The 23102-nt window shown below is 39.0% G+C and overlaps 6 protein-coding genes and 2 long non-coding RNA genes across 12 annotated transcripts in view; 4 read left to right on the forward strand and 4 right to left on the reverse strand.

Annotated features, from left to right (window-relative positions):
• The window catches only part of LOC124192483 (protein MLP1-like), a 28872-nt gene extending 27945 nt beyond the window's left edge, over positions 1-927 (forward strand). For 3 of the 4 annotated variants that reach the window (XM_046585830.1, XM_046585832.1, XM_046585834.1), the window contains 2 exons: positions 69-160; positions 226-927. In XM_046585830.1, coding sequence (XP_046441786.1) covers positions 69-160; positions 226-600 — 467 coding nt within the window. In that variant the 3' untranslated portion in view covers positions 601-927. The remainder of the gene's footprint in view (positions 1-68; positions 161-225) is intronic. The other variant, XM_046585833.1, reaches the window with a different exon arrangement.
• LOC124192495 (probable 28S ribosomal protein S23, mitochondrial) lies at positions 914-1749 on the reverse strand. The gene is made up of 3 exons (XM_046585853.1): positions 1590-1749; positions 1348-1509; positions 914-1277 (listed from the first exon to the last, which is right to left on the reverse strand). The coding sequence occupies exons 1-3, from the start codon at positions 1631-1633 to the stop codon at positions 986-988; spliced, it is 498 nt and encodes a 165-aa protein (XP_046441809.1). The 5' UTR covers positions 1634-1749; the 3' UTR covers positions 914-985.
• Positions 1750-1789: 40 nt separating this feature from the next.
• Positions 1790-9556, forward strand: LOC124192485. The gene is made up of 6 exons (XM_046585837.1): positions 1790-1895; positions 2196-2593; positions 5860-6127; positions 6292-6677; positions 6784-6865; positions 6939-9556. The coding sequence occupies exons 3-6, from the start codon at positions 5960-5962 to the stop codon at positions 8958-8960; spliced, it is 2658 nt and encodes an 885-aa protein (XP_046441793.1). The 5' UTR covers positions 1790-1895; positions 2196-2593; positions 5860-5959; the 3' UTR covers positions 8961-9556.
• Positions 9557-10780: 1224 nt separating this feature from the next.
• LOC124192498 lies at positions 10781-12129 on the forward strand. Its single transcript, XR_006873728.1, has 4 exons — positions 10781-11274; positions 11345-11724; positions 11804-11881; positions 11948-12129. It is a non-coding gene; the product is annotated as an uncharacterized LOC124192498 (long non-coding RNA).
• A 445-nt stretch (positions 12130-12574) lies between these two features.
• LOC124192499 lies at positions 12575-13091 on the forward strand. Its single transcript, XR_006873729.1, has 2 exons — positions 12575-12769; positions 12986-13091. It is a non-coding gene; the product is annotated as an uncharacterized LOC124192499 (long non-coding RNA).
• A 531-nt stretch (positions 13092-13622) lies between these two features.
• LOC124192527 lies at positions 13623-14690 on the reverse strand. The gene is made up of 3 exons (XM_046585886.1): positions 14344-14690; positions 14173-14282; positions 13623-13645 (listed from the first exon to the last, which is right to left on the reverse strand). The coding sequence occupies exons 1-3, from the start codon at positions 14688-14690 to the stop codon at positions 13623-13625; spliced, it is 480 nt and encodes a 159-aa protein (XP_046441842.1).
• Positions 14691-16254: 1564 nt separating this feature from the next.
• On the reverse strand, positions 16255-20142 carry LOC124192500 (vacuolar protein sorting-associated protein 53 homolog). The gene is made up of 14 exons (XM_046585855.1): positions 19850-20142; positions 19360-19760; positions 19171-19291; positions 18966-19111; positions 18669-18884; positions 18491-18598; positions 18178-18426; positions 17870-18115; positions 17598-17798; positions 17406-17531; positions 17265-17343; positions 17061-17209; positions 16849-17004; positions 16255-16766 (listed from the first exon to the last, which is right to left on the reverse strand). Exons 1-14 carry the CDS (start codon positions 19940-19942, stop codon positions 16418-16420), a joined length of 2640 nt encoding a protein of 879 aa, XP_046441811.1. The 5' UTR covers positions 19943-20142; the 3' UTR covers positions 16255-16417.
• A 635-nt stretch (positions 20143-20777) lies between these two features.
• LOC124192434 (cholesterol 7-desaturase nvd-like) lies at positions 20778-23025 on the reverse strand. 2 transcript variants are annotated; one of them, XM_046585703.1, is made up of 6 exons: positions 22866-23025; positions 22456-22599; positions 22171-22363; positions 21893-22084; positions 21194-21804; positions 20778-21124 (listed from the first exon to the last, which is right to left on the reverse strand). In XM_046585703.1, exons 2-6 carry the CDS (start codon positions 22570-22572, stop codon positions 20951-20953), a joined length of 1287 nt encoding a protein of 428 aa, XP_046441659.1. In that variant the 5' UTR covers positions 22573-22599; positions 22866-23025; the 3' UTR covers positions 20778-20950. The 2 variants fall into 2 exon arrangements, with proteins under 2 accessions (XP_046441659.1, XP_046441660.1); XM_046585704.1 differs by having other exon boundaries at positions 22456-22592; positions 22866-22991.
• Between the last annotated feature and the right edge of the window lie 77 nt (positions 23026-23102).

The following is a 23102-nucleotide window of genomic DNA, read 5'->3' on the forward strand; positions in this document are numbered from 1 at the left end:
TATAATAAAAGCTAATTTTCGTTATCGATGAGGAAATAGCCTAATATGGACCTCACTTTCGTTTGCAGCCTCCGATCTTAAAATTACACGCAAGGTCGGCAATGATGGACTTGTGATAGCCTGGTTACCTTCACCAGACTCTGAATGCGTCGGATACCTGGTAAATATCTAAAATCTTTAACAAGAGTAAAAAGTAATTTTGAAAATGTCTTTTTTATTAAACAGATCTGCGTAAACGGCCAAGAAGCTCATCGTGGGCGAAACGCCCAGAGGACGAAAGCAGTGTTGAGCGGATTGGACTTGCATAGCGAGATGGATATTTGTATTTATTCGTTGTCCGTCGACGGGCTCGTTTCCAGCCCCACAACTACTGTCTACTTGCCCGACGAGCGACTGGCTGTTGGCGCTCATCAAGGACATGCCGGCGACTCGGAATCGGCTGAGCCGACCCAGGCCGTCGTCGAGGTGAGCAGTCCGCGCGAGGTGGTCGTTCAGACATTTTATACCAACTCATCCGTTACCGTCAGGTCATCGCGCAGGGTTATCGCTCCTGCTGCCCACGTATCCCGCTTACCACACCGGCCGACCTGCGTGCCTTGATGGAATGATTGTCGCTTCACTTCTCCATTTATAATTCTCACATTATTTGTTTTACTTTCGCGTTTGTTAAAAATAATTTTTATCGCAATATTTGACGTATAACATGAAGTCCGAAGCTCTCTATTTCAAAAATATCACCACAAACAGTAAGTAGTTTAATAACGTTTTGATGACATAACTCATGAGGTTTGATGATGAATTCGTAATTGTATGACGCAAAAGAAGAATGACTTACACGAAGTAATAAATTGTAATTCGATCGCCAGTCTCCATAACTGTTGTTCTGTAACATCTTATGAAAATAAAACATATGTAGAAGATGAAAAATGATTTTATTCATGTCTTTCTTTCAATACTATATACTATCACAAGAACAGGGGAAAAACTACTTCTCAGATAACACATTGGCTATATTAATTTTAGACTTCTGAGATATTTCTTTGTTAACTGAAGTGAACATGGAAGCCATACTGGTATCACGGCTTTGTTGTTCATTGGACGAAGAAAACATTGATTTTTCTTCTTGTAGAACTTTTACAACAGCTTCAAAAAGTTCATTTTCATCTGCATAGTCTTTTTCCATTTCCCTATATTTATCCAAAAAATTTTGGCAAGGTGTAGGATACTTGTTTGTCAGCGAAATTTGCCCAGATGAACCATATCTTTCGTAGAATTTCCTACCGATTCAAGATTAAATGGTCAAAATTACTTTTCGTAAAAAAATGTGAAGCTGAAGTGTAAGCTTACGCTCTTATAATGTCTTCTGGGTAAAGGATGTTGCGAACAGCCATGTCAGGGACTTTTCTACCATGAAAAGGTTCTATTTTTGGAGGAAATGCTTCATAAACGTCGTACCATACTGGTTTATCCTCCTGTTTCATAGCACCGGAACGAAGAAGACCTCGTACCCTAAAGTGAAATCAGTTGCTAAAGTTACTAGTTTTCCTTCAATGATAGAAAAATATTTACAAAGAAAACATCCTTCTTACCTTGTATATATAGTTCCTATTCTTTCTAGGCGACTAGAAGCCATTTCTGTTTATTTTGTTTCCTGTTTTACGTTTGTGAAATTTTCTACAAACCAATGTGTTTGACTGTGTGTGTTCATTAGCAGACGAATCTGGTTTCCATAGTTTCCGAGAATCTTGATGAAAGATACTGCATCGTACAATAGATGGCGAAGGGTTCTCCTTAGGTAACGACAGACATGTGATTCGAGAATCGAGATCTAGACAGTTTGAAATTCTCTGTTGTGTCGGTTGTCCTATGAATTTGTGGTACTAGAAAAGAAATTGGTAAGCTATGAATCTGATTATTTTGGTTGTATTTTGAAATACTACAGTGTTAACTTGTTTACCACAATTAATGCTCGGTGGCTAATTGCATCAAATGTATTCTCAGAATCTTTAGTCTTTACCGAGCCCATGAAGTTTTTCCTTTATCAAGGTCTTGTACAACAAGCATTTAAGATTGCCGTGTTATTTTGTGTTAGTGATTTAGTGTAAGCTTATTCTGTTAGCTATGGTTAATTTCACGAGTCGTTAGAAAAGGCTTTTTCAAAAACTTTAAAATGAGCTTTCTTTTTCTTTTTACAGACTTTTTGCTTTTTAAGGTGGCTTTTAACTAATGTGCACTAGATGGCGCGGAATATGGTGTGTGTTTCCGGAACAGAAATTCAATGCATTTTCTATCACCTTTCCCACCTACTTCTTCCTCAGTTACCACTCAACCAGCGACTACCTACCACGTCAGTTAAATTTGTTTAACAGTCTTTGAAATTGTTGAAATCAAAATTGCTTCGTTGATGTAATGACACAGTGAAGTTCCAATCACACTGCAAGTGCTAGAAGAAAGTCTGATTAGTGAAGTACACAAGGATTAATATGTAAATGTAACAGAAACATTTCTGTCTGCTGAGTGTTGTGACTTGGACTATTTCCACTCCTGTGAAGTGAATCCCAATTGTCAAGAAACATTTATCTACTGTCAAAAGGTATGTGACATCTTCTCTTACTTTTTTGTTGCGATCATATTATTGTAAGAAAATTGTGGGCAATCGAGAAAGAAAAAGATACTAGCGCTTGTTTCAGATAACATTTTTGTCAAAGCTCTTAGTGAAAAAGCATTTATTGAAGTTAAATTCATCTGAAAGAAGTTTTAAGTGACGTTCGGCCATTAGTTGATTTTCAGTTGTGTTTTCTTTGCGACAAAAACGTTCGTATTCTATTCTCACCATGCTGTGCCATTTCCGTGGCCGAGCTGTGAGTTGATGGTCGCTACGTTCGTTCACCTCCCCGTTTTTTAGACCTGTGTGACCTAGAAATCCACATAGTGGAACTGTTCAAAACCAACAACCAGTAATACTAGTTGAGCAATCGGTCAAGCGTACAGAATATAGAATGAGCATGTAGCTTAGCCTGCTGTGGCATGAAATTTTCCAGAAATGTTGTCGTGAAAGCAATATTATATTTTACTGTGGTCACAATTGCCTTAATCAATCGTCATCTCTTCCTGATCTCTCATCGTATTTGGGATACTTTTGAGAGAAGACGAAGGTGTCTAGCTTGTCTTTCGAATTTGGAAACTCAATCATTGATTATCTCATGTCAATTTTACCATTGTTTCGTTTTGGGTTTATACTCAATCTCGATCAGTACGATAACTTCTTGCAAAAAGGTACATTTAAAATATTTTTAATAGCTGGTTTTTTAACGGGAAAAGGAGTGTGGTCAATGTGGTCAATATGTTCAGTCGAAACTGAATAAAAACAGTTGAAAAATACCAATTTTTGGATGGAAATGGGAAATGCCTTGAATATAGTTGTAATGTATCATTCTGGCACTTCATTAAATACCGCTACATTTCCAAGTACCGTATTTTAAATGAAATTATTTCCTTTGGTTTTGACTCAAGTTTCAAAGTTTTCGCACGAATCAAGTGCTTACCCAGCTACACAACAATTTTGTGGTATAACTGGAGTTACCTATCCTTCTGACATCCTTCCGGATATCCCGTATTCTCACCCATCTCATTTTCATTATTTAAATGTACTGCCAAAGTATAGAAAGAATCAGAAATGAGAAGTGGAAAGAATAGTTAAGTTCACGTGCTGTGCGCCGGGTACATAGTATCGGGGAAAATCCTAAAAATAAAAATTCATTGAGCGCAGTGACTCGAGCCTTTTATTCCCATCACAGCTGCAGTAAAGCCAGATATGTTGACCTAAAAAGAGGTAGATATACTACATGCCTCAAAGCTATTCCGGGTTCTCTCTTTCATGCGCTTGAAAGACTGAAAAGTAGAGAAAGCTTCAATCGTCTGTTTCACTATGGATTACGATGGGTAGAGCTTAATTATAATGACCTTTATTTTTCTTTTTAAAATCTATTTTTGTAAATGGTTTAAAGCGGAAGTAAATAACAAAAAGGTGCACACTTCGAAAACAGTCAATACTGGGAGAATTCACGCAATGACACATTTTTTCCCGCTGCGTGCAACGCCTATGCTTTGACAAGATTTGAAAAACGAGATTAGTGCGTTCAAATCACCAATAACTGATGCGTTTTCGTGAAATTTAAACTGCCGGAAAATTCGTGATTCAAAACGATAACTAATGGGAATTTGACAGTATCATTTGTTTTGTTTTGATTCCCGTAGCTTGGGGGATGTTGATATAAAGAAAACTTGATTCTGGGACAAACTGTCATTTCCAATAGAGATGATTTCATTCAGACCACACGGTTCATGTTCTTTACACTATAATTGTAGGAAACAGATAGGCGAAAAAAACATGAAAAAAGAAAGAACACAAAGTTAAAATATTAAAGTTGATGTAGAAAGGAAGGGATTTCATATTCTAGATTAAGTCACGAAAGAAGATTTGTCTCAAGTTTGCCTTCAAATGCGATTAAGTGCGCCCAGTTTTTTGTTTTTTCTGTAAGTTAAGTAAAATTTTTGTTGATTTTTTAATTATTATTATTTTATCTCTAGTGTGGGTATTTAAAGTTTAGAAACCAAAAAATTTATGTCATTTTCGAAGAATCCAATGTACTCAGGTTTCTGGCTGGTTGATTCAGATGACGTTGACACCGGATTTGGGGAAAACCAGTGAAAGTGAGAACACATGAAAGTTAGGAATTAAGGGGCAAAAAGGAAAGAGTAGGACAATATTCCTTGCAGAACAAACTACAGATTGCACTCAGGTATGAAACTTGAAAAGAAATAGAAAATAAGATCCCGGATCTTAACTTTTCCTCTCGAAACTTTTCTTTTTTTCCCCCGAGTTTTCCTCCTTTTACATCGAGGTGACCTCAATTCGTTTCCCGTTTATTTAAATTTATTTGTGTTTATATTCATTTTATTGCACTAAATCTGTTGTTAAACAAACAATGTTCTTTTCTTTCTTATTTTGCAAAAGATAATGACGAATGACGTTAGTAAAAATGATCCCAACTTATGTTTTCAACAAGTCTATAATTGGTATAGTTAGTTGATGCTGTAAGATTTTCTAGTTTCAGACCTTTTCGGATGCGGCGTCTGTAATGCCACAGATTTAGGTCACCAATTCCGCTTGCATCTTTTTCGTTTCAATCCCTTCCGACAGGAAATTAAAACTGTGATATGTTCGTCGCAATAAGATGGCGCAATCACCACACCGGTTATGACTTATGACAATGATGTCAAGTGTATCATTTCACAAATTATTCAGCTGATCTAAAAAAAGAAAAAAAATCCCAGAAAGAGCGATCGCAACTAATATGTTCTCAGCGTAAAAATTTAGAATAAGCCAATAATCTATAAAAGAAGAGTTATGTAGGTTAGAAACGAATGATAGTTAGCTATTAAGCCTACTTGATTCCTACACAGATTAATCGAAGCTGGCCTAATTAAAGAAACTGATCTTATCGATATTTGCACACTTAGACGAAATTCGTAGGGAGGTGAGCTACTAGAGGTTTCCTTCTTGCAAGATATCCGGAGATTTAGAAAGTTTGTTTTGGGATGATGAAAGTAGGTCAACTGAATTCTTTGGTTTTTGAATCACTCCCCGTAGGCTACTAGAAACGTCTTGTGACCCTCCCCTTTTTTCAGTCATTTTGCTGGTCTGTGTTTTGGTGGGTTCGTGTATAGCCAGTAGGGCATCACCGGTTGAAAGCGAAGGTTCATCTTTTTATCTATGTGCGAGAAAGTGATATATCTTTAGCTGCTGTTGTATTCGAATTTCAAACTAAGTTCATACGTTTGTCTTTCGTGGACTAGTTAACATCTAGGCGTACTACTGGCGTAGCTGTTGGTCGTCGTCATTCTTCGTCGACTTCAGCTAGTTCGTCGAACTTACCTCCTGATCAATACCTGGAAAATGTATTGCATACGGTTACTGTTGTTGGTGAGTTGCGCCACTTTTGCGGCGTTGGTGCAATCGAGTGACATCATTCTAGACGACGCTTCTCTGCGGTCATCCATCCTAAGAGACATCCAACATTCAAACGCCTCCTGCTTTCCCAAGGACACTTGCCGCACAGATAAGGTCAGTGTTATTAGCATTCTTTTTATATTTTTATCTACTTCTTCGAAAATGTGTGCAGGATTGGTTAAAGGGCAACGTCCTTTATCTTTTCTTGGAAATGTGATGCTTCCTTATTGCTTTGATGTTTGTGTTAATATTTCCATCTGCTTCAAATCATTTGACAGGTGAGCCGAATTAGCGATTCCCCAGACTGGACCAAACGCAATTGTCTTTGCGACGATTCGTGCACAAATTTTGGTGATTGCTGTCCGGATTCAAAACGATTTGAACCTAACCAGCAACGACTAGCGGGAGCTCGCTTCACCTGTTTGCATCTAATGCAATATAACTTCAATTGGATCGTCAATAAATGTCCAAGTGATTGGAATGATCCTGTTGTGGCGCATGCCTGTGAAACGGAACCAGCTGAATGGCAAGTCCATTTGGACCCCATTAATCACATGCCAGTGACGAGTCAGGTTTCCGGTGTTACTTATCGAAATCTGAATTGCGCTCAATGCCATCAAGATGTGGCCTACGCCAACAGCCAGTCATCCTCCCTTCGCTTTTGGTACGTATGAAAGCAATTAGCAAAGATAAGAAAACATGTGCAATACATATGGTCCTCCTTCATTCCTTATCATCTTTCATTTTAATGAATGCCATATTTTTAACAGGAATCCGAGATTGGAGTGCAACTCCATATTAGCTGGGAGCACAATTCTTAACACAATGAACAAAGATACTCTGGCTTCCAAGGTAAATTGACAATAATTTCTTTTTAATCTTTCTCCTCGTCTTTTAACTTGATCTTGCATCATTGTTGAAATAGATCGAGTGGGATAATGAACAGAAGATGTGGGGACTTATGGTCGATATCGACGGCAAAGGTGAACAGTTTCATTCTTGCTTTGTTGATCCGGCCCTACCTGATGACCTGCAGTCTTATTTGCGGCCTTGCCAACCTTCGATGAACGAATGTCCCTTGGATTGGGAAGATGAAGACGTTCGCAGCAAGTGCCTATCGTACACGTCCTTCGTGTACACACCGCAAGAAATCTACCGCAACTTCCACTGTGCAATTTGCAACGGTGTCCTACCAGAGGAACTGTCGTGCAATTCACCAGGCATAACCTTTCGTAAATTGCCGGATGCACGCGAATTTAATCCTTCCGCGTTCGCCCTTCTTTTCGATCTGAAAGACAACGACGGCAATGGAATTGTTGGAAAAGAAAAAAGTTGCCTGGATGGCCAACTTTACGATCCCTTTTCGCGAAAGTGTCGTACCGTTTATTGTTCACAACCTGGCACGTTCTATCGCGAAGGACGTTGTTATGGATTACCCCCTAATCCTTTATCGGACACAACAACAACAACTACTACTACAACAAGTACTACTACAACCATTGCCGATGATGTAACAGCAGTTACCGACGCCAACGAATTCGTATCTCCTAAGCAAAAGGATTCTAAAGGTTTTTATACCGAAGAACTGGCCAACTCATCAGCCCCTCAGTTGCCGGAGATTATACTGAATATTGCTGATCCTTCAACTGAGATTTCCACCATGGAAAACGAAGGTTTTCCGACAACGACGACAACTTTCAATTCGATAATTCCAGTGAACATGACCGATGACGCCCAGAGTTCGACAGAGACGAATTTTACTTCGTGTCCTAAATTTCTTCTTTCGGAAGACGAAGTAGAATGGCTGGAAAACGGCACCCTTTATGTCCCCTCACACGAAAAACCCTATGAAGTGGGTCAATACGAAAAATCGAAAGACGGAATTTTGATCTGCGCCGAGGGGTTAACGTTGGTTTCCAAGTTTGATCCAGTTCTCGGTTGGGTGACGGTGGCTGGACTGGGACTATCTGAAGTGTGTCTAGCTCTCCATTTAATTGCGTTCATCATTAGTCCCGATTTACGCAATTTATCCGGTCGAAATTTGGCATCTTTATCGTTGGCTCTCTTTGCTGCATACGGCTCTTTCATCATAGCGCAGTTTGTTCCCACTGGTGGCAACATCTGTGTAGCAGTTGCATTGTGCACCTTCTACTTCTTTCTCTCTGCCTTCTGGTGGACATCAGTTTTAGCGTGGGATGTGTGGCGCACTATCCGATTGGCTACCGTTCAGCTGAGGTGTTCTTCGTCCGGTCAGCAGTGGGGCAAGTTTATTTTGTATTCGATGTACGCCTGGTTGCTACCTGGATTAATTGTAGCCGCAGCTGTGGCTGTTGAGTACGTTGACACGGATGCTTTTTCCTGGATGCCGACAGAATACCGCCCATTTTTTGGTCGCAACGTGTGTTGGTTCGGTCAACGCAAAGCGATTCTGATCTATTTCGCCGCTCCGTTGGCCGTCATCCTCTCCATTAACCTATTGCTTTTTATCAGTTCGGCTTACATGATCCGTAGTACCACTGCGAAATCTCCTACCTCCAGCAACCAAGCAAGTTCGCGCAAACAGTTAGGCTTGTACGTTCGACTTGCTCTGATTATGGGTCTTTCTTGGTTAGCTGGTTTGATTGCTGGGGCTGCCGATTTTATGCCTTTGTGGTACGTGTTTGTTGCCCTGTGTTCGCTTCAGGGTGTTTTCATTCTGTTAGCCTACACCTGCAATCCTAAGGTGGCAAGGTCCATCCGTAACAGGATTTTGGTGTGCCGGAAAACCAAAGGGCGTCAATCCACTTATCGTACAGCTCTTGTGGGAGGTCTTAGTCGAAGTCAAGACCTCAGACGCTTGGGTAAAGGAGGAAAGGGTAAAGTTGAAGCCCGGGATTCACACGACTCGCAGATTTCCCAAACGTCACAAACTTCCCTTACTAAAACAAGTTCAACAACAACTCCGTGAGCAAAAAAAGTAATCACGAGAAAGAGCTGATGGTATAACGTGTCTTTTTTTTTTCTCTTTTGCTTTCTGTACATTTAAGATGTGGAATTCGTCCACAGTTGTGCGTTTGTATGTTGATCTTTTAGAACGCGCTGCGATGTTCACCAATCAGACTGCAAATAATTGATACCAAATGTTTATTATTAATTTTCGTATTGGACGACGCTTGTTTCTCCATTAAGATTGGTTGGCTGAAAATTCGTCTATCCATATATGTACTTACTTACTTAAGTGTATGATTACACATTAGCCTGCATAACGTGTTAGTCTATTCTCCTTTCCCTCTCGTTTCACTAGTCGTAGTTCTTGCTATCTGGATTGTATTCTCCAGTGATTGTATGTCAAATGTGTACGTTATGTTTTCTTTTTGATACTTGAGTGTGATATAGATCTAACTGTGTATGTTGATAAGTTTTGTGTGGATTCAAAAGTGGGTTTACCAGGTCTCAATTTCAATATCATATTTTAAACGATTTGTGGAATTTTGTATGTTTCGCATTGTTTTCATTATATTTCACTTATATAGTCTCAATCGAATAGACGGCTATGACAACACATTTAACAATCAGTGTAAATACTTGGATTTTTTTATTATTTTAGTTAATTTTATTTACTTTGTATTTTGTAATAACCAAATTATATTACTACTTGGTATCAAATTACGCAAAACTTGAATGTTGCAACAATATTTATCGTCTGCTAATTTACATTCTACATCGCGTTTACATTCTACAAGCGTTTGTGCAAAACAGGAACGGTAAACAGTGAACGCTGTACTGTGTGTGACCCGAAGGCCTGGTTACACCCAACAATTACATTTATGACTACCACAAGGGATATTTTATCACTTTCCCTTAGTATGATTCTGAAAGTCCTTTTAGCATTGTTAAGGGAAATTGCTGTCACACCCCTCTTACCAGGAAGAAGAACACAGTGGATAAGTAAATAATCGAAGAAAGTCCTGTGACTACCAAGTACCAACGTCAACTAACAAATCACAATTTTTACTCCATCGTCGGTCCGCGAGTAAAAAGAGGAAAAGTCTGACAAATCCTAGATGTCGCCTAAGTCGACCACGGCACCACGCAAGGTAATGAAAACTTCCGGGTAAAATACATAAACTTCATTCGATTTGATTTGCTTAACTCGATCTATTGAAGGTTGTTTTCAAGCAGTGACGCAGTATTATTGTACGTGTTAGCTTTGTTTTTCAAAATTCGAAATTCAAAAACCCATATGTGATGCTGTTTATAAGCACACACAGGCAGGCAAGATATTTTAATTTGAACTAAACTTTACTCTAAGTCCTTAATGAAAAGGATATTTGCCGTTTGTTTTAATATAATGTAATTTTTTTAATTTTTTAATTTTATAGGTCATACTCATATGCTATTTTGATTTTTTTAATGAAAAAAAATCACAATTAAAGCACTTTGCTTGCTAAACGGCACGCTGCTGCTGCTGCGCGCTGATATGCTGAGTTGCTGCCCATGCCATGAACATACTTCATGCCATACTTCATGACCATGCAATCAGGTTAAGCGCAAACTAGCGGGGGTAACCGCTGTTAATTTAATTCGCTTCGCTTGTACTTTGCATTAATTTGAATTTATTTCAATAGTGAAAAGTAATATCTTTTAATTCATACAATAATAATAATAAGGTTATTTGCAGAATTGCAGGATATTAGCATGGTAAATGATATTAGCCTATTAGGATTTAGGATAAGAGGATAACCGAGTAATTCACATTTCACAGGGCGGCAATGCGGCATCGGAGCTTCAAAAATTGGCACTTGGCAGCACTGCTTTCTGGTTGTCACGAAAGTTCGTCTGCAGTGCAAATGTTTACGTTTAATCTTCACTCTTCAGAGTTCGTTCCATGGTTCGTTCAGTCGTTCAGTGTCTCAGTGTCTCACGTCTCAGCCTTATTAGCCATATATGCTCACGATTCATAGCCCCACAAATATCTAAGTAAACTGTTGGACAGTATATCTAGCCTGAAATAGCAAGAGTTCTAATCTCCAGTCTACATTGGACTCAACATGTTACATGCTTCATCGTTCAACAAAATATTGATGCTGAAGGGAAAATGCTAACAAGTGAGAAAAAAAAAACATCTATCCAAAAGTGAAGAATAGTAGAAGAAGGCAGCCCAGTTTTCGACTGCATGTTCCAGGTTCGTCAGAGAGGAGATTGATCAATTTCACTCAACTGTCGACTCGAATATTGGATGTTTTTAAAAAAGAAAATCTTCTGTAGACACAAGACACCAGGTAATTAGGAGACATTTTTATTTCGTTTATTTCTCTCTAAACCATAGCTAATGAGCATTTCACTCAACAGATCTTCAAATCAGAAATTCAAATTAAGAAATTCAAATCTCAAAAAAGATCTTCAACAGATCTAGAAACACAAAGGTGATGGAATTCATCTTTGTGGCCAATAGAGCTCTACCGCTTGACAGCATCTAGCCCGATGTCGTTAAAGATTTCCATCACGGCCCCATGGATAACTCGCTTTCTTGGATCTACTCATTGGCCTCACCTCTGTTTCTGGCCTAATGTCTCGTTTTTCTGCACAAACGGTCTCAACTCGTTGACTCAACCCACACACCGGACACTCAACTCGTTGAGTGAATTATCGCTTTGTAAGTTCGAACCCTCTATATGCGTGTCCCGCTGAGAAGAAATGGCGACCAAAGCCGGCAACACGGGCAATGGTAGGTAAAAACGGTCACCGTCACAGAGGAGTGAAGTTAGCAATTTTTTCAATTTTTGTTTCAATTTTTTTTCATGTTTATAGCTTGGGATGGGACAGTTGTTTTTTTCTGAACATGTTTCCTACAGAAAATGCATTGACACACAAGTCAAGCAAGACAAGGTATTATTCTTCCTTCAAAAATTTTTAACTTTTATTTGATGCCATAAACTGTATCTTCTGTCATAGAGGAAGCTATGTGAACATAATCAAGGCCATGGGTAATCTTCAGGTTTATTCACCAACTTTGGGGAAGTCACATGAAAAGATGCAGGGCACTACCAGCATGTGTATTTTTCTGAATTTTTTACTCAAGCAGTTGGTGCTGTTGCCTTACAGCCACAGGCAGGAAAATTATGCTTTGGTTCAGAAAATTGTAAGTTTAATTTTTTGTCTTGACCCCAACACTTTCTGTTAATATAATAGATTTTTATGTTGAAAGAGTTAAAAAGTCTGAAAAGCTAACTAAAAAGTGTGTGTATTTGTGTCATAGGGAAAGCTGCTGGAGTAATCTGGTGTCGATGCTCATTTGATTCATTTCGTGCCAGCTAGTGAAAGCCGAAAGGCATGTCGAATTCAAGTTGAGCTGCTGCGGGCTGTCTCTGAAAGCAAGCAATCCAGCCGTTGCGTTCAGTCATTTGAACAGGAATCTAATGGCTGTCAATAGGTGGCTGTCAAAAGTTGGCTGGAATGTCCACCAGATAGCGCGAGTGTCTTCAGGGACGCATTTCGGCCATTTTGTTCCAAGACACAGCAGAAATGGGTTGCTGGTTGTGACGTTTCTCGCGATGAAAATTAAAAGGTATTTCTTGTTAATTTCCTATTGTTATTGATTGTAAAATGTTTATGTGAAAATGTTACAGGTTATTTATCACGTAGAAACCAATTTGCCAAATCATTCAACTCAGACTTGGAATTGCCTGTACATTGCCGAAATGGCGTGCCTCGTGTGTCTCGCTGCCTGTTCTTAGGCGTACGTCTCATCCCAATGATCCCATGCAACAGTAAAAAGTAATTATTTTGATCAAATGTCTTGCAAAAGTACTACAGATTTAGTTTACATGACTAGAGAGTAGACCAGTTAACTCTGCTACTATAGAAATTTTGAATCAGATTTAAAAGTTATTCTGTTGGGCTGCGCAGTTATCTGTTACTCTTTGTATTCTTTTGTCTGACGAGTGTGTACACAGTTGTGTTTCTCAAAAATAATTTTATTTTCTTAAATAGGTATTACAAACGCTTCTTTAACGCTGTTGGCCACCTTGTTGCAGCCAAATGGTGAAAGGTGTGACGAAGACAGATTAAACCGGTGTATGCAGCATGAGGTTGCAGTGTAATCCAGAAGTAGCTGCGCTGGTGCTACCCTGAAATTGCTGTGCTGTTCTAGCTGAGCTGTTCCATCTTGATTCCTGACTTGAAAATTTTGTGTTGTTTGCCTGCCAGTATTTTGTGTTGTTACTTCAAATAGTTTGATCTGTCGTCTTTTGAGTTTTCATTCAATCATGCAGTATACGACTGAGGCAACCTGATCAATGTCAGGTTTGACACAGTCGAGAACTGCTAGATAAAACAAGCTTTCTGCGCCAAACAAATAATAACTTGCATATAACTTGCATCATGTTATTATCGCGGTAGAGAAAGCGACAGGCCCCCCCCCCCTGGGGGCCACAGGAAAAATATGTATGACAATATAAATTTTGAAATAAACTTATTATGATCCAGTAAAATATCATATATAAAATCGTTCGAATAAAATTTTCGCAAAAAATTTTTAATAACTTTGTGTAAAGGGGATTTTTTAAAATTTTTTTTCAAAAACAAAAGTCTGGACTTAGCAGAAATAATGGAAGGTGGACTTTGAATTTTAGGCATATTGTTGGACTTGGACTTTGAATTTTATAAAAAAATTGTATGTTCTTGAAATGGTAAACAAAATGAGTTTGAATTTTTATTGTTGTATTTTTATTGTTTTGTTTAGTTCACAAAGCATTCAGAAATAGTTTCTCACATCATGCGATATCAAAAGAAAGAAAGGTACTTCAGGAGAAAATAGAGACATACACGTGATTTTTCGATCAATCTTATATTTCAGCAATCTTTCAACACATCCAGAGAAATACTTCAAAACTTCGATGTATAGGTCGGAGCAACATAGTAGTGGTGACATAGTCGGGAGAATTGTTGGTTTAATACATATGAACCTCAGATGGTAGTACTTTGGAGCAGGGTAATACTTAAATTCCTCGATGTGGTATTCCAGGCTGCGTACGTGGATGTGTAATAGGCGGCTTCTTCGGTGTAGTACTTGGGAGCTGCGGTGTTGTAGCTAGGTGTAGCGTAGGTCGTGGTGTAGTAGACTGGAGCATCAGTACGAAAGAGCAGCTTCTGGGTAGTAAGTAGGGACTGCGTAATACTTGGTCGCCTCAGTTGTGGTTGTGTAGATCTGACAGAGAAGGACTTTCCCGCTTCGGTGTAGTATTCGGCCGTTTTGGTGGAGTAATCAGCGGGAGCCTCGGTGTAGCAACTGGGAACAGAGTAGTACTTAGAAAAATAGGTGCAGTAAGTAAATGAGAACAGAGTAATACTTCGGAGCCTCGGTGTAGTCGGATGGGACAGCATGCATTGTCATGTAGTAATCCGTCGCCTTGGTGGTGTAGTAACTCGGGGCAGAGTAATACTTCAGGGCGTCAGTGTAATGACCCGGGGCAGCGTAAGTTGTGGTATAAAACTCCGGTGCTTCAGTGGTGTAGTACTTGAAGACTTCGGTGCAGGAACTGGTCGTTGCGTAAGTTAGGAAGGCGGCGGCGTTGCGGTTTAGTTTGCGGAATACCACGGAGACATCGGTACACCAGTGGTCGATCCAGCCATCAACGATACAAAATCCAACAGGAGCAAGACGCCAGTTATCTAAACAAGAAATAAATTTAAACATTAGAACAACATTAGAACAAAATAAATTGATACAAAAATCAATGTAAAAAAAAAGAATATTTACCCATAATTGAGAATCGGTTACACGATGAGGAATCCAGTTGGTGACAGATAAGGCACTGCTGGGCACGACTTCTTTTTTCAACGACTCCTTTTACGCACAGTAATTCTTCGGTACGTAGGTGTAGTAGCTCGGGGCAACGTAGGTTGTAGTGTAGTACTTAAGCGCTTCGGTGTCGTAGTAATGCGGGGCCTCGGTGTAGTAGGCAGGGGCGGCATACATAGACGTGTAGTATTGCGCTTGTAGTACTTAGGAGCCTCGGTGTAGTACTCCGCCTCTGGTGATGTAACTCAGGGTTCGGGGTAGCAACTCGGGGCATCATGAATTGTAACACTCTTGAGCCTGGGTGGTGTAGGAACCGGTTTTTTCGTATGTTGTTGTTGTGTAGTAAGGCGGCAGCGTTGCGGTTTGGCATCCGCCATACCCAGGAGACATCGGTACACCAGTGGTCGACCCAGCCATACAGCATACACCACCCAACAGCATACGACGCCTTAGTTAACTTGACAGTAAAAAAAAATTCAAACATTAATATTCAATAGTAACTTACATAATAAAACAAACAGAAAATAATTGCCATTATCAAATAATTCCATATAAAGACAGAATATTTACCCATGGTTGCGAACTGGCAATACGGTGAAGAAGGCAGATGGAGAGTGCGCTGCAGTTGTTTCCGTGTCGGAGATGCTCACTCGACTGACTTTCCTTCGCCTTTTCTCTCTCCTTTATATACGATTTTTTTTCTCACCCTTACCTCTAAAGCCTTGCGGGTGTTCTACCTGCTTGATAATGAAGCAAAACGGCCGTCCTCACCCAACCTCTAGACCACTGCATATATGACAAGTTTTACCTTTTATGTAATGATCTCCCTGACCTTCGAGCGTTAAGGACATGCAAACTAACCTTTCTTTCTACAGGTAGACGTTGCCGGGGATGGGTCTACAAAAACAAATATCAAAATGAATACCAAATGGTTATACGTAACACATCCCGTTCTTACCCAACCTCTACACCACTGCATGACACGTTTTTCGCAAAGATCTCCGTGACCTTCGAGTGTGTTACTGGCCTTTCCTTCTGCAGGTTGCTGGGGGTGGGTCTACAACAACCAATATCAAAATGAATACCAAATGGTTATTTAACACGTGTCGTTCTCACCCAACCTCTAAACCACATGACGCGTTTTTCGTAATGGTCTCCGTTACCTTCTGGTGTGAAGGACATGCGGACGCTCCCTTCCTTTTGCAGGTTGACTTTGCTGGGGATGGGTCTACACACAAAAATATCAAAATGAAATACCAAATGGTTATGTAACGCATCCCGTTCTCACCCAACCTCTACACCACTGCATGAAACTTTTTTACCTTTTACATAATAATCTCTGTGACCTTCGAGTGTGTACCTTTCACCGGCTGGCTGCAACCTAATAAAGCTGTTGTTACCTTATTATAGCTTTTATAAAATAAAAGAACATGATTTCCTTTAGAAATATTAAATTATATTAGAAATATACAATTTTAATGTTTAGCAAGTCTTTTCATGGTGGAATGTTAACAAAAGAAAGAAAATGTTAAACTGCTTTACTCTAACTTTCTAAACAGATTTCATATCAAAAGAAAGATTGACACAAGCTAAGGGTACAATCTGAAATGATCAGTCAGGATTTAAAGGCGACGTTTAATAAGCTTCTCAAGTTTTTTTATGCGGCTCGATTCATGATCGGGACTTAGAGGTAATCCTTGTGTGTTACTTGCTGAAACGGCTGAGAAAGTGGAACTGTCTTCACGATCTCCTTGACTTGATTGCTGAGCACGATAAAGGTCCACTAAGAGCTGCTGTTCAGATCGGCGAACTCCTTTCATATCCAGTATTTTTTGGAACTCGGAAGGATCCGATTCAGGCAATAACCGCATGTAGTGCGCAACGTATTTAGCATTCGTATCGGAGGCGTCCATTACTACTTTCAGTATCATTTCTGCGCGCGTCATACCTTTAACAACCATCTTTGAATAGCTTCATAGAATAATAGTAGGTTAGATTCCAAAGCTAAACGAAGTACAAATTAGTTATTATATGGCCCTTGTTTAGATATTACCTCGCCGGGGGTTTACGCGTCACCTGACTTCCAACAGAAGGCAAATCAAGTAAAGCTGTTTTAAGCATATGGGTGTCAAGCAGTAACTGTTCTGCTCCCACAACACCCACTGGCTTGCACTTGTACAGTTGTTGGACGAATCGAGTCATGAAGGCACTATATAGTCGGATTTTTGAGAATGACGTAGACAAAGGTTTTGAACTGGAACTTACTTGACGAATCGCATACAAAATTGTGTAAAGTATTTTCTTGATGAGACCAGGCAGTCGCGGATAAAGGGAATATAGTGTTTAAATTGTGAAGTCATTAGGGTAACGTACTGAGATTGATCGCCGACGCTCTCCCAAGTTTGCCAAGCCGTCTAAAACATTGTTCAATTAATACATGCACAATTAATTAACAACACAATTGAATACCTTGGCCATAGTAACGAGTGCCGGTTCGCAGGCACATTCCAAATCCGCCACCAAGAGTTGAATGCACTGACTGATGACACTATAAATAACAAGATACTTCAATTACAGACTGAACAGGTGGGAGAACAAACTCCTTGCTACCTTCCAAAGAGATCCTGTTCCGATCCGAGATCAACTTTATCAGCCAATGCAGGCTGAACCTTTTCTTTTAATTTTCCTTCTAGTTGCTGTGTGGTTTCTAGACAATATTCAGCTGTAGTCAAGATTCTGAAAGGATAAGCGAACAATTCTACTGAATGATTGGCACAAGAATGTAAAATTACATGGATTTACGTGCAGATTCGAGCAATATCGTCTTTGGAATATTTAGGAGAAGTGCTGGACATGTCACCTTCCTTAAGAAGGCTCTGAAAATTTTGAATTAATCCAGCAGCACCGCCTGAACTCAAGTCACGCAATTCTCTGGTAAAATCTTTTGTCAGGCTACTCATGCTCATGGGTAAAACTGGAGTTATTGAGCTGGTGTTGTTTGATCTGTAATCATTAGTTAAGCAACATAAATTTGTTGTTCAGGATTAAGAAAAAAATATTGTAACCATTCGTACCTTGGTAAATTACTCTGAAGTAATCTTGACGCGTATTCTCTGAGGTATTTCTTAAAGACGGATGTTAAAGAAAGCATAGGTTGACCTGTACTCAACTGAGCACATTGCAGGAGGCATTTTTTATAGAAAACAAAAAGATCTGCACACGAAGGTAACACACAGCAACCCTCTATCTCTGCTTGGGCTAGTGAAGGACCTTGGATTTTTAAATCTGCTACAAAGCGATCCATCAGTTCCGCCAGATTTCTAAATAAAAAATCAATTATCGAACTGAAAACAAAAGAACGTCATCAACGATGAAACCTTACTTGTCTTGGCTATCGACAAATATATTTAGGTGGTTTTCAAAGCAGCGACTAATTAATCCATGGAACGGTGACACCGTAAGTGACTCGGTTATTGTTAACTGAACTTGGTTAGTTGGAACTGACTTTTCAGTTTCATCTTCTTCTTCAAAAGGGTTCTTACCAACAGGTTCTTCAAAAGGATTAGTACTCTCTATTTTTTTAGCAGACTTTTCAGAAGACAAAAGCTCTTCCATGGAGGCACCAGTAAATCTAATGGAATACCATGCGACCATTAACACAAATTATGAAAAAATCAGAGAAATCACAAAATCACCTTCGTGATAGAAGCTCCTCAAACTGCGTGGTTTTTTGCAATGTAAACAGTAGAAGTTTGACATCAATTTCATTTACTCGTTTGGCCATTATTTTTGTCAGTTCATTTCTTAATAACAACAAAAAAGAAAAGGATTATGAAATATGGAAAAGAGAAAAAGTATGAGTGCTTTATAAACCTAGTGAGAATGCAGAACTCAACAGCTATGCGTTCGCTCATTTCCCAATCTTGTGAAAAAATACGTCCCATTCGCTCCTCAAAGCTCAGGAGATGACGCTTTACCCAAGCATATCGGCGATCGACTCGATCTAACCATGCATTTTCCTCCGACTCTTGGAACAAATGGCTGTACTCAACTAACTGAAGACCAACAAACCAACGGATAATTTCACGCCTAAAATTATTTCAAAAACATGTTTAAATTCTGCCTTTTTAACTTTTTTTTAATTTCTAAAGATATAACAAATGACTTTACTTGAATCTAGGTTCGATTACGTTGAGAACCGAGCAAGCTTCGCTAAGCTGGGTAAGTGTTGACGGTTGTTTAGGGCCGCTACCGGAAAATGCTTCCTTAAAATCATTTGAAATTTGGTCTCCAAGCCTTTTTTCTATTTGATCCAACTGTAAGGTAACACGTCATTAGATTTTGTTTATACAAATTTTTTTCGTAATTTTAATACTTGATCAGCCAGTTGCTTCACTTGAGGAATATCTAAATATGGAGTAAAATGTTCCATTACTCGACTTACACCTTGCAATAGGCTAGCAATTTCAGAATACTGTCTCTTCTGACATAGCACTCTGTGGAAATCAAGTAAAAAATTTAGGACATGTATAGAAAAGAAGTATAGGATTATAGACAAACTTACTCTAACTGGTCCACTCCAAAAACAAGAAAATGTAAATGGTTAAGAGTTGTAATTGCAGATGTCAAATTCCTCTTGGCTATGTCTAGTTGCTTTATGTCCCTTGTTATTTCCCGAACAGTGTGCTCTGATTTTTCAGCTTTGGCTCTGATGTCTTTAATACGTGCAAACAGTTGACAGATTGCTATTTGGGCTTCCTCCAAAGCAGCTGCACCATCAGCAGATACTCCACTCTGGCTACGGATGCATGACTTAATCTCTGAATCCAAATGGTGAATTTTCCCTTGAAAATCGGAAATTACTTCTTCAATATTAGAAAGGGATTGTTCAGTTGGAAATAAGTTATTGATGTAATCAACTGGATTGAAATCAGCTCTGTCTAAAGGATCCTGACTAGGAAAGACCTGCAAAGGTAAGACAAAGAAATCTTGATCATAAAGCTCGGTTTGACAACATTCAGGTTATTAGCCTTTGATCTATTAAGATATTCTACCTGATCAATTGCTGCGATGACTTCCGGTGGAAATACAATGTATTGATTTACTAGTTCATCATCTAGAAAATCGTCTACTTCTTGTGCTGCCATTCTTCTTAATTACAAATTGATTTATGAGATTGACCGGGGAAAGAAAAATGAGACTTGAGGAGCTTTACTTTCGTAATTATTAATAAATAATTTGCAAATGTATAAAGTCAAGAACGTCGTAAGAGCTTTACGGTGTAGGATCGGAACCAGAGGGGAAGAGGAACTAATTAATGCAGACAGCTCACGTATGACAACAACAAACTACCTCTTCTTCCCTCTATCGGCAAAATAGGATAACGAATTTTACTGGCAACGCAATTAGTTTGAATAAATAATGGTGATTCTTTTCATCTCTAATAAAATAAAGCCATTAAGCGCCCGCTATCGAAAAAGAATATTACGAAAATTACGAAAACACATCCAAAGCGTATAAATTTCGAGTCAAAGTCACGTTATTACAAGAGTTGAATCCTACAGATGTGCCCAAAAAATGGTAGTTTTCTCAAGTTGCCTCTGCCATTATTCAAAAAATATGTCGGCCTTCTGTAGAAATTTTTTTTCTGTAACGCGCTTGGTTGAGTATGTATAACCTGTCTTAAAAAAAGTAACAAACAAATTTTTCGGACATGAACACAATCGTATAAATAAAACGTCGCCTTCAAACCCTGACCATGGACGTTCAGGACAGGGACATTCAGCCACATTCAAATTGCAACACAGGAAGTTCTAATTTGTATCAATATTCTAAATGCGGAATCATGTCATAATTCAGATTCATAAATGCAGCAGCTATAACTTTCTATGTGGTTATGATTACATTCAAACTGAAAAAGAAAAACATATTTCTTTAATCATTTTAATTGTGTATTATTGTGTAATAGTCGTAACGGGTGGATTAGATATATATTTTTTTTTTATTAGAGCTGCAAGGTAACACTACTTCGTAGTATGTGGTAACACCGAAACAACGTTATTTCAAGATTATAAAAAAAAAATAATTTTTTTCCGCTTGAGTTCGGACGTACAATGAGTCATTTAGTTCAACGAATGTACGAAATTAATTTGTCGTTACCAATTTGTAATTTCATTATCCTTGTTTCCTTGAAAATCGAAGAGAGGGGAATTCTCCGAATAAAATTGCTTGAACCAACGGCGGTAGAGATTAATAGCGCGATCTTCAGCAACGAGTATTGGTGATTTAATGAAAGTTTTGTTGTTCCAGATAACTACATCTCGTTCAAACTATTTGATTTATTAAATTATATAACATGTAATAAAGTAAAATTGGAAGTATTATACTATTTGACATACCTGGACGGCCTCGCCCCATACGATAAATTTTGCTAAAGGCCCCATCATCGGCAACGGAGCGTACAATCGATGAAGAACACGTTGAACCATTGGTTCGACCGGTGTCACAGTTTCGAACAAAATACATCTTCCGAATAAAGGAAAATTAAATGTCAAATAAACCAAACCAGGGCCAATTTGTTTGGCTTCTACGTCAACCGAAATGCAGGACAATCGGCCGAAAATTCGTATTTCATGATGAAGTCTGGAAACTGCGACGTGCTTCTCTTCGGGATCAGTTTCCCAATTCACCGACCAGTGATGTTGCATGAACGGTGCAAAGCCATTGACACTTTTCCCATTTAGAGTTGCCTTTAGATCGGACCCGTACAATATGGATGGACCATGTAAACACTCTAAGTGTGCAACGTCGGATCCATTTTCAGGAATCTCCTGAATATGGGCATTCACTCTGTATTCACTACGTCCACCGTAAAACCATTTTTTAGCAGCAATCTCTGGTATTTGAGGGGGTTTCCAACTTGGCTCTTCTTGCTCAGCATGATACCAGACGAGAATAAAACCGTTTACTTCGTCAGAGGGCCATGCTTTAACTCGGGCGGATTGTGGAACTGGTTTTGGTTTTGTTTCCAGAGCAAAACAAAAATCAAACATTAAATAATTGCTGTAACATATGCAGATTTGGTTTGAATGCATTACTTTTTCCAGCTGCATATGGGATAGAAGTACACTGTCCGTCCTCCCCACGAAATCGCCAACCGTGGAAAGGGCATTCAACGCAGTCGCCTATCACTCGACTTCCGATACCTAAATGAGCACCTAGATGTGGACAATAAGCATCCAAGACGCTAGCTACACCTTTCTCTGTCCGGAAAACAACAAAATGTTCACCTATAACAAAAAAGAATGGTGATTTTTTTTACTTTACATTTTTCAATTACAAATAATAATATTGTATATTGATACTATATACGTACCAAGAGCGTCAACAGCTCGAACTTCACCATCTCTAACATCATCTGATTCGCAAAGAGCGAACCACCCATTAGGAAACACGGGTGGGATTCCTCCAACTTTCTTGCGTCGACGTACTTCGTTCGCTAACTGACGTCGAGTTTGTCCATATTTGTCTAAACGCAAATGCTCTTCATAACCCACATCGCACAAGTCCTTAAAACAAAGATAAATTACAAGTTTAGGTTAGTGCTAAACTACTAGTGTTAATTCAAATTAATAAACGTATTTCTAATGTTCAACTTTACCCTGATTCGGTTTAGCGGTTTGTAAAGGATATAGCAGGCTATCAGGATTAGCAGTATTACAATTGAACATATTATAACGCCGGCTATGTCGGATTGGCTGATTGAAAAAACGTCCATACTGTTCTTGAAAAAGTTCTCTAGAAACTAAGAAACAAAATTGTGAAACTATAGGAGTGAAAGGCTGAATCGTTAGTAATTTTCCTAAGAATGTGAAACCAAAAGAAACAGCTGTGTGCCACAGCCGCACAGCGTTCACATTTGAACTAATTAAAAGAAAACATAACTGGTTATGGTACGCCCCGGGAAATGGTAAAGTTAAATACATGGAGATAGGGGGAATGGAAATTTGGGTAGCACAAGAAGATGCAATCTTGTGAAAGTTTTGGAAACCAGTTTTGATAAGTTTTTACCTTTAGCGATGCTGGGCTTTAAAAGTTGCCGTCAAATAGTTAACACATTTGCAATAATTTAGCGTTGCCACAGCTAGATTGTGCGGCGGTTAAAACGTAACAGGAACTTTTAAACCAAGAAACCGATTTATTAAGTAGTCGTGATTGAGGACACGTACGTAGGTAGAACAAACCTGTCGTTATCTTATTAGATAGCACACAGATAAGCTTTATCTGCAACTAATTACTAACGCAACG

Source organism: Daphnia pulex, chromosome 4, assembly GCF_021134715.1.
Source record: "Daphnia pulex isolate KAP4 chromosome 4, ASM2113471v1".
NCBI lineage: Eukaryota > Metazoa > Arthropoda > Branchiopoda > Diplostraca > Daphniidae > Daphnia > Daphnia pulex.

Coding starts and splice junctions, on each gene's coding strand:
- LOC124192434 (XM_046585703.1), bottom strand. CDS start 22,572: ATGGACGTTTTTTCAATCAGCCAATCCGACATAGCCGGCGTTATAATA. Junction 22,364..22,455: donor AACCGCTAAACCGAATCAGG/GTAAAGTTGAAC, acceptor CTTTGTTTTAAG/GACTTGTGCGATGTGGGTTA. Junction 21,805..21,892: donor CCCATATGCAGCTGGAAAAA/GTAATGCATTCA, acceptor AACCAAAACCAG/TTCCACAATCCGCCCGAGTT.
- LOC124192495 (XM_046585853.1), bottom strand. CDS start 1,633: ATGGCTTCTAGTCGCCTAGAAAGAATAGGAACTATATATACAAG. Junction 1,510..1,589: donor ATAGGAACTATATATACAAG/GTAAGAAGGATG, acceptor ATTTCACTTTAG/GGTACGAGGTCTTCTTCGTT. Junction 1,278..1,347: donor CCAGAAGACATTATAAGAGC/GTAAGCTTACAC, acceptor TTGAATCGGTAG/GAAATTCTACGAAAGATATG.
- LOC124192527 (XM_046585886.1), bottom strand. CDS start 14,690: ATGTTTAAATTTATTTCTTGTTTAGATAACTGGCGTCTTGCTCCTGTT. Junction 14,283..14,343: donor GACTACACCGAGGCTCCGAA/GTATTACTCTGT, acceptor CTCTGTTCCCAG/TTGCTACACCGAGGCTCCCG. Junction 13,646..14,172: donor ACCACAACTGAGGCGACCAA/GTATTACGCAGT, acceptor TAAAATTCAAAG/TCCAAGTCCAACAATATGCC.
- LOC124192500 (XM_046585855.1), bottom strand. CDS start 19,942: ATGGCAGCACAAGAAGTAGACGATTTTCTAGATGATGAACTAGTAAAT. Junction 18,427..18,490: donor GAGGAGCTTCTATCACGAAG/GTGATTTTGTGA, acceptor GTATTCCATTAG/ATTTACTGGTGCCTCCATGG. Junction 17,344..17,405: donor GAACAGGATCTCTTTGGAAG/GTAGCAAGGAGT, acceptor TGTTATTTATAG/TGTCATCAGTCAGTGCATTC.
- LOC124192485 (XM_046585837.1), top strand. CDS start 5,960: ATGTATTGCATACGGTTACTGTTGTTGGTGAGTTGCGCCACTTTTGCG. Junction 6,128..6,291: donor ACACTTGCCGCACAGATAAG/GTCAGTGTTATT, acceptor ATCATTTGACAG/GTGAGCCGAATTAGCGATTC. Junction 6,866..6,938: donor AAGATACTCTGGCTTCCAAG/GTAAATTGACAA, acceptor TTGTTGAAATAG/ATCGAGTGGGATAATGAACA.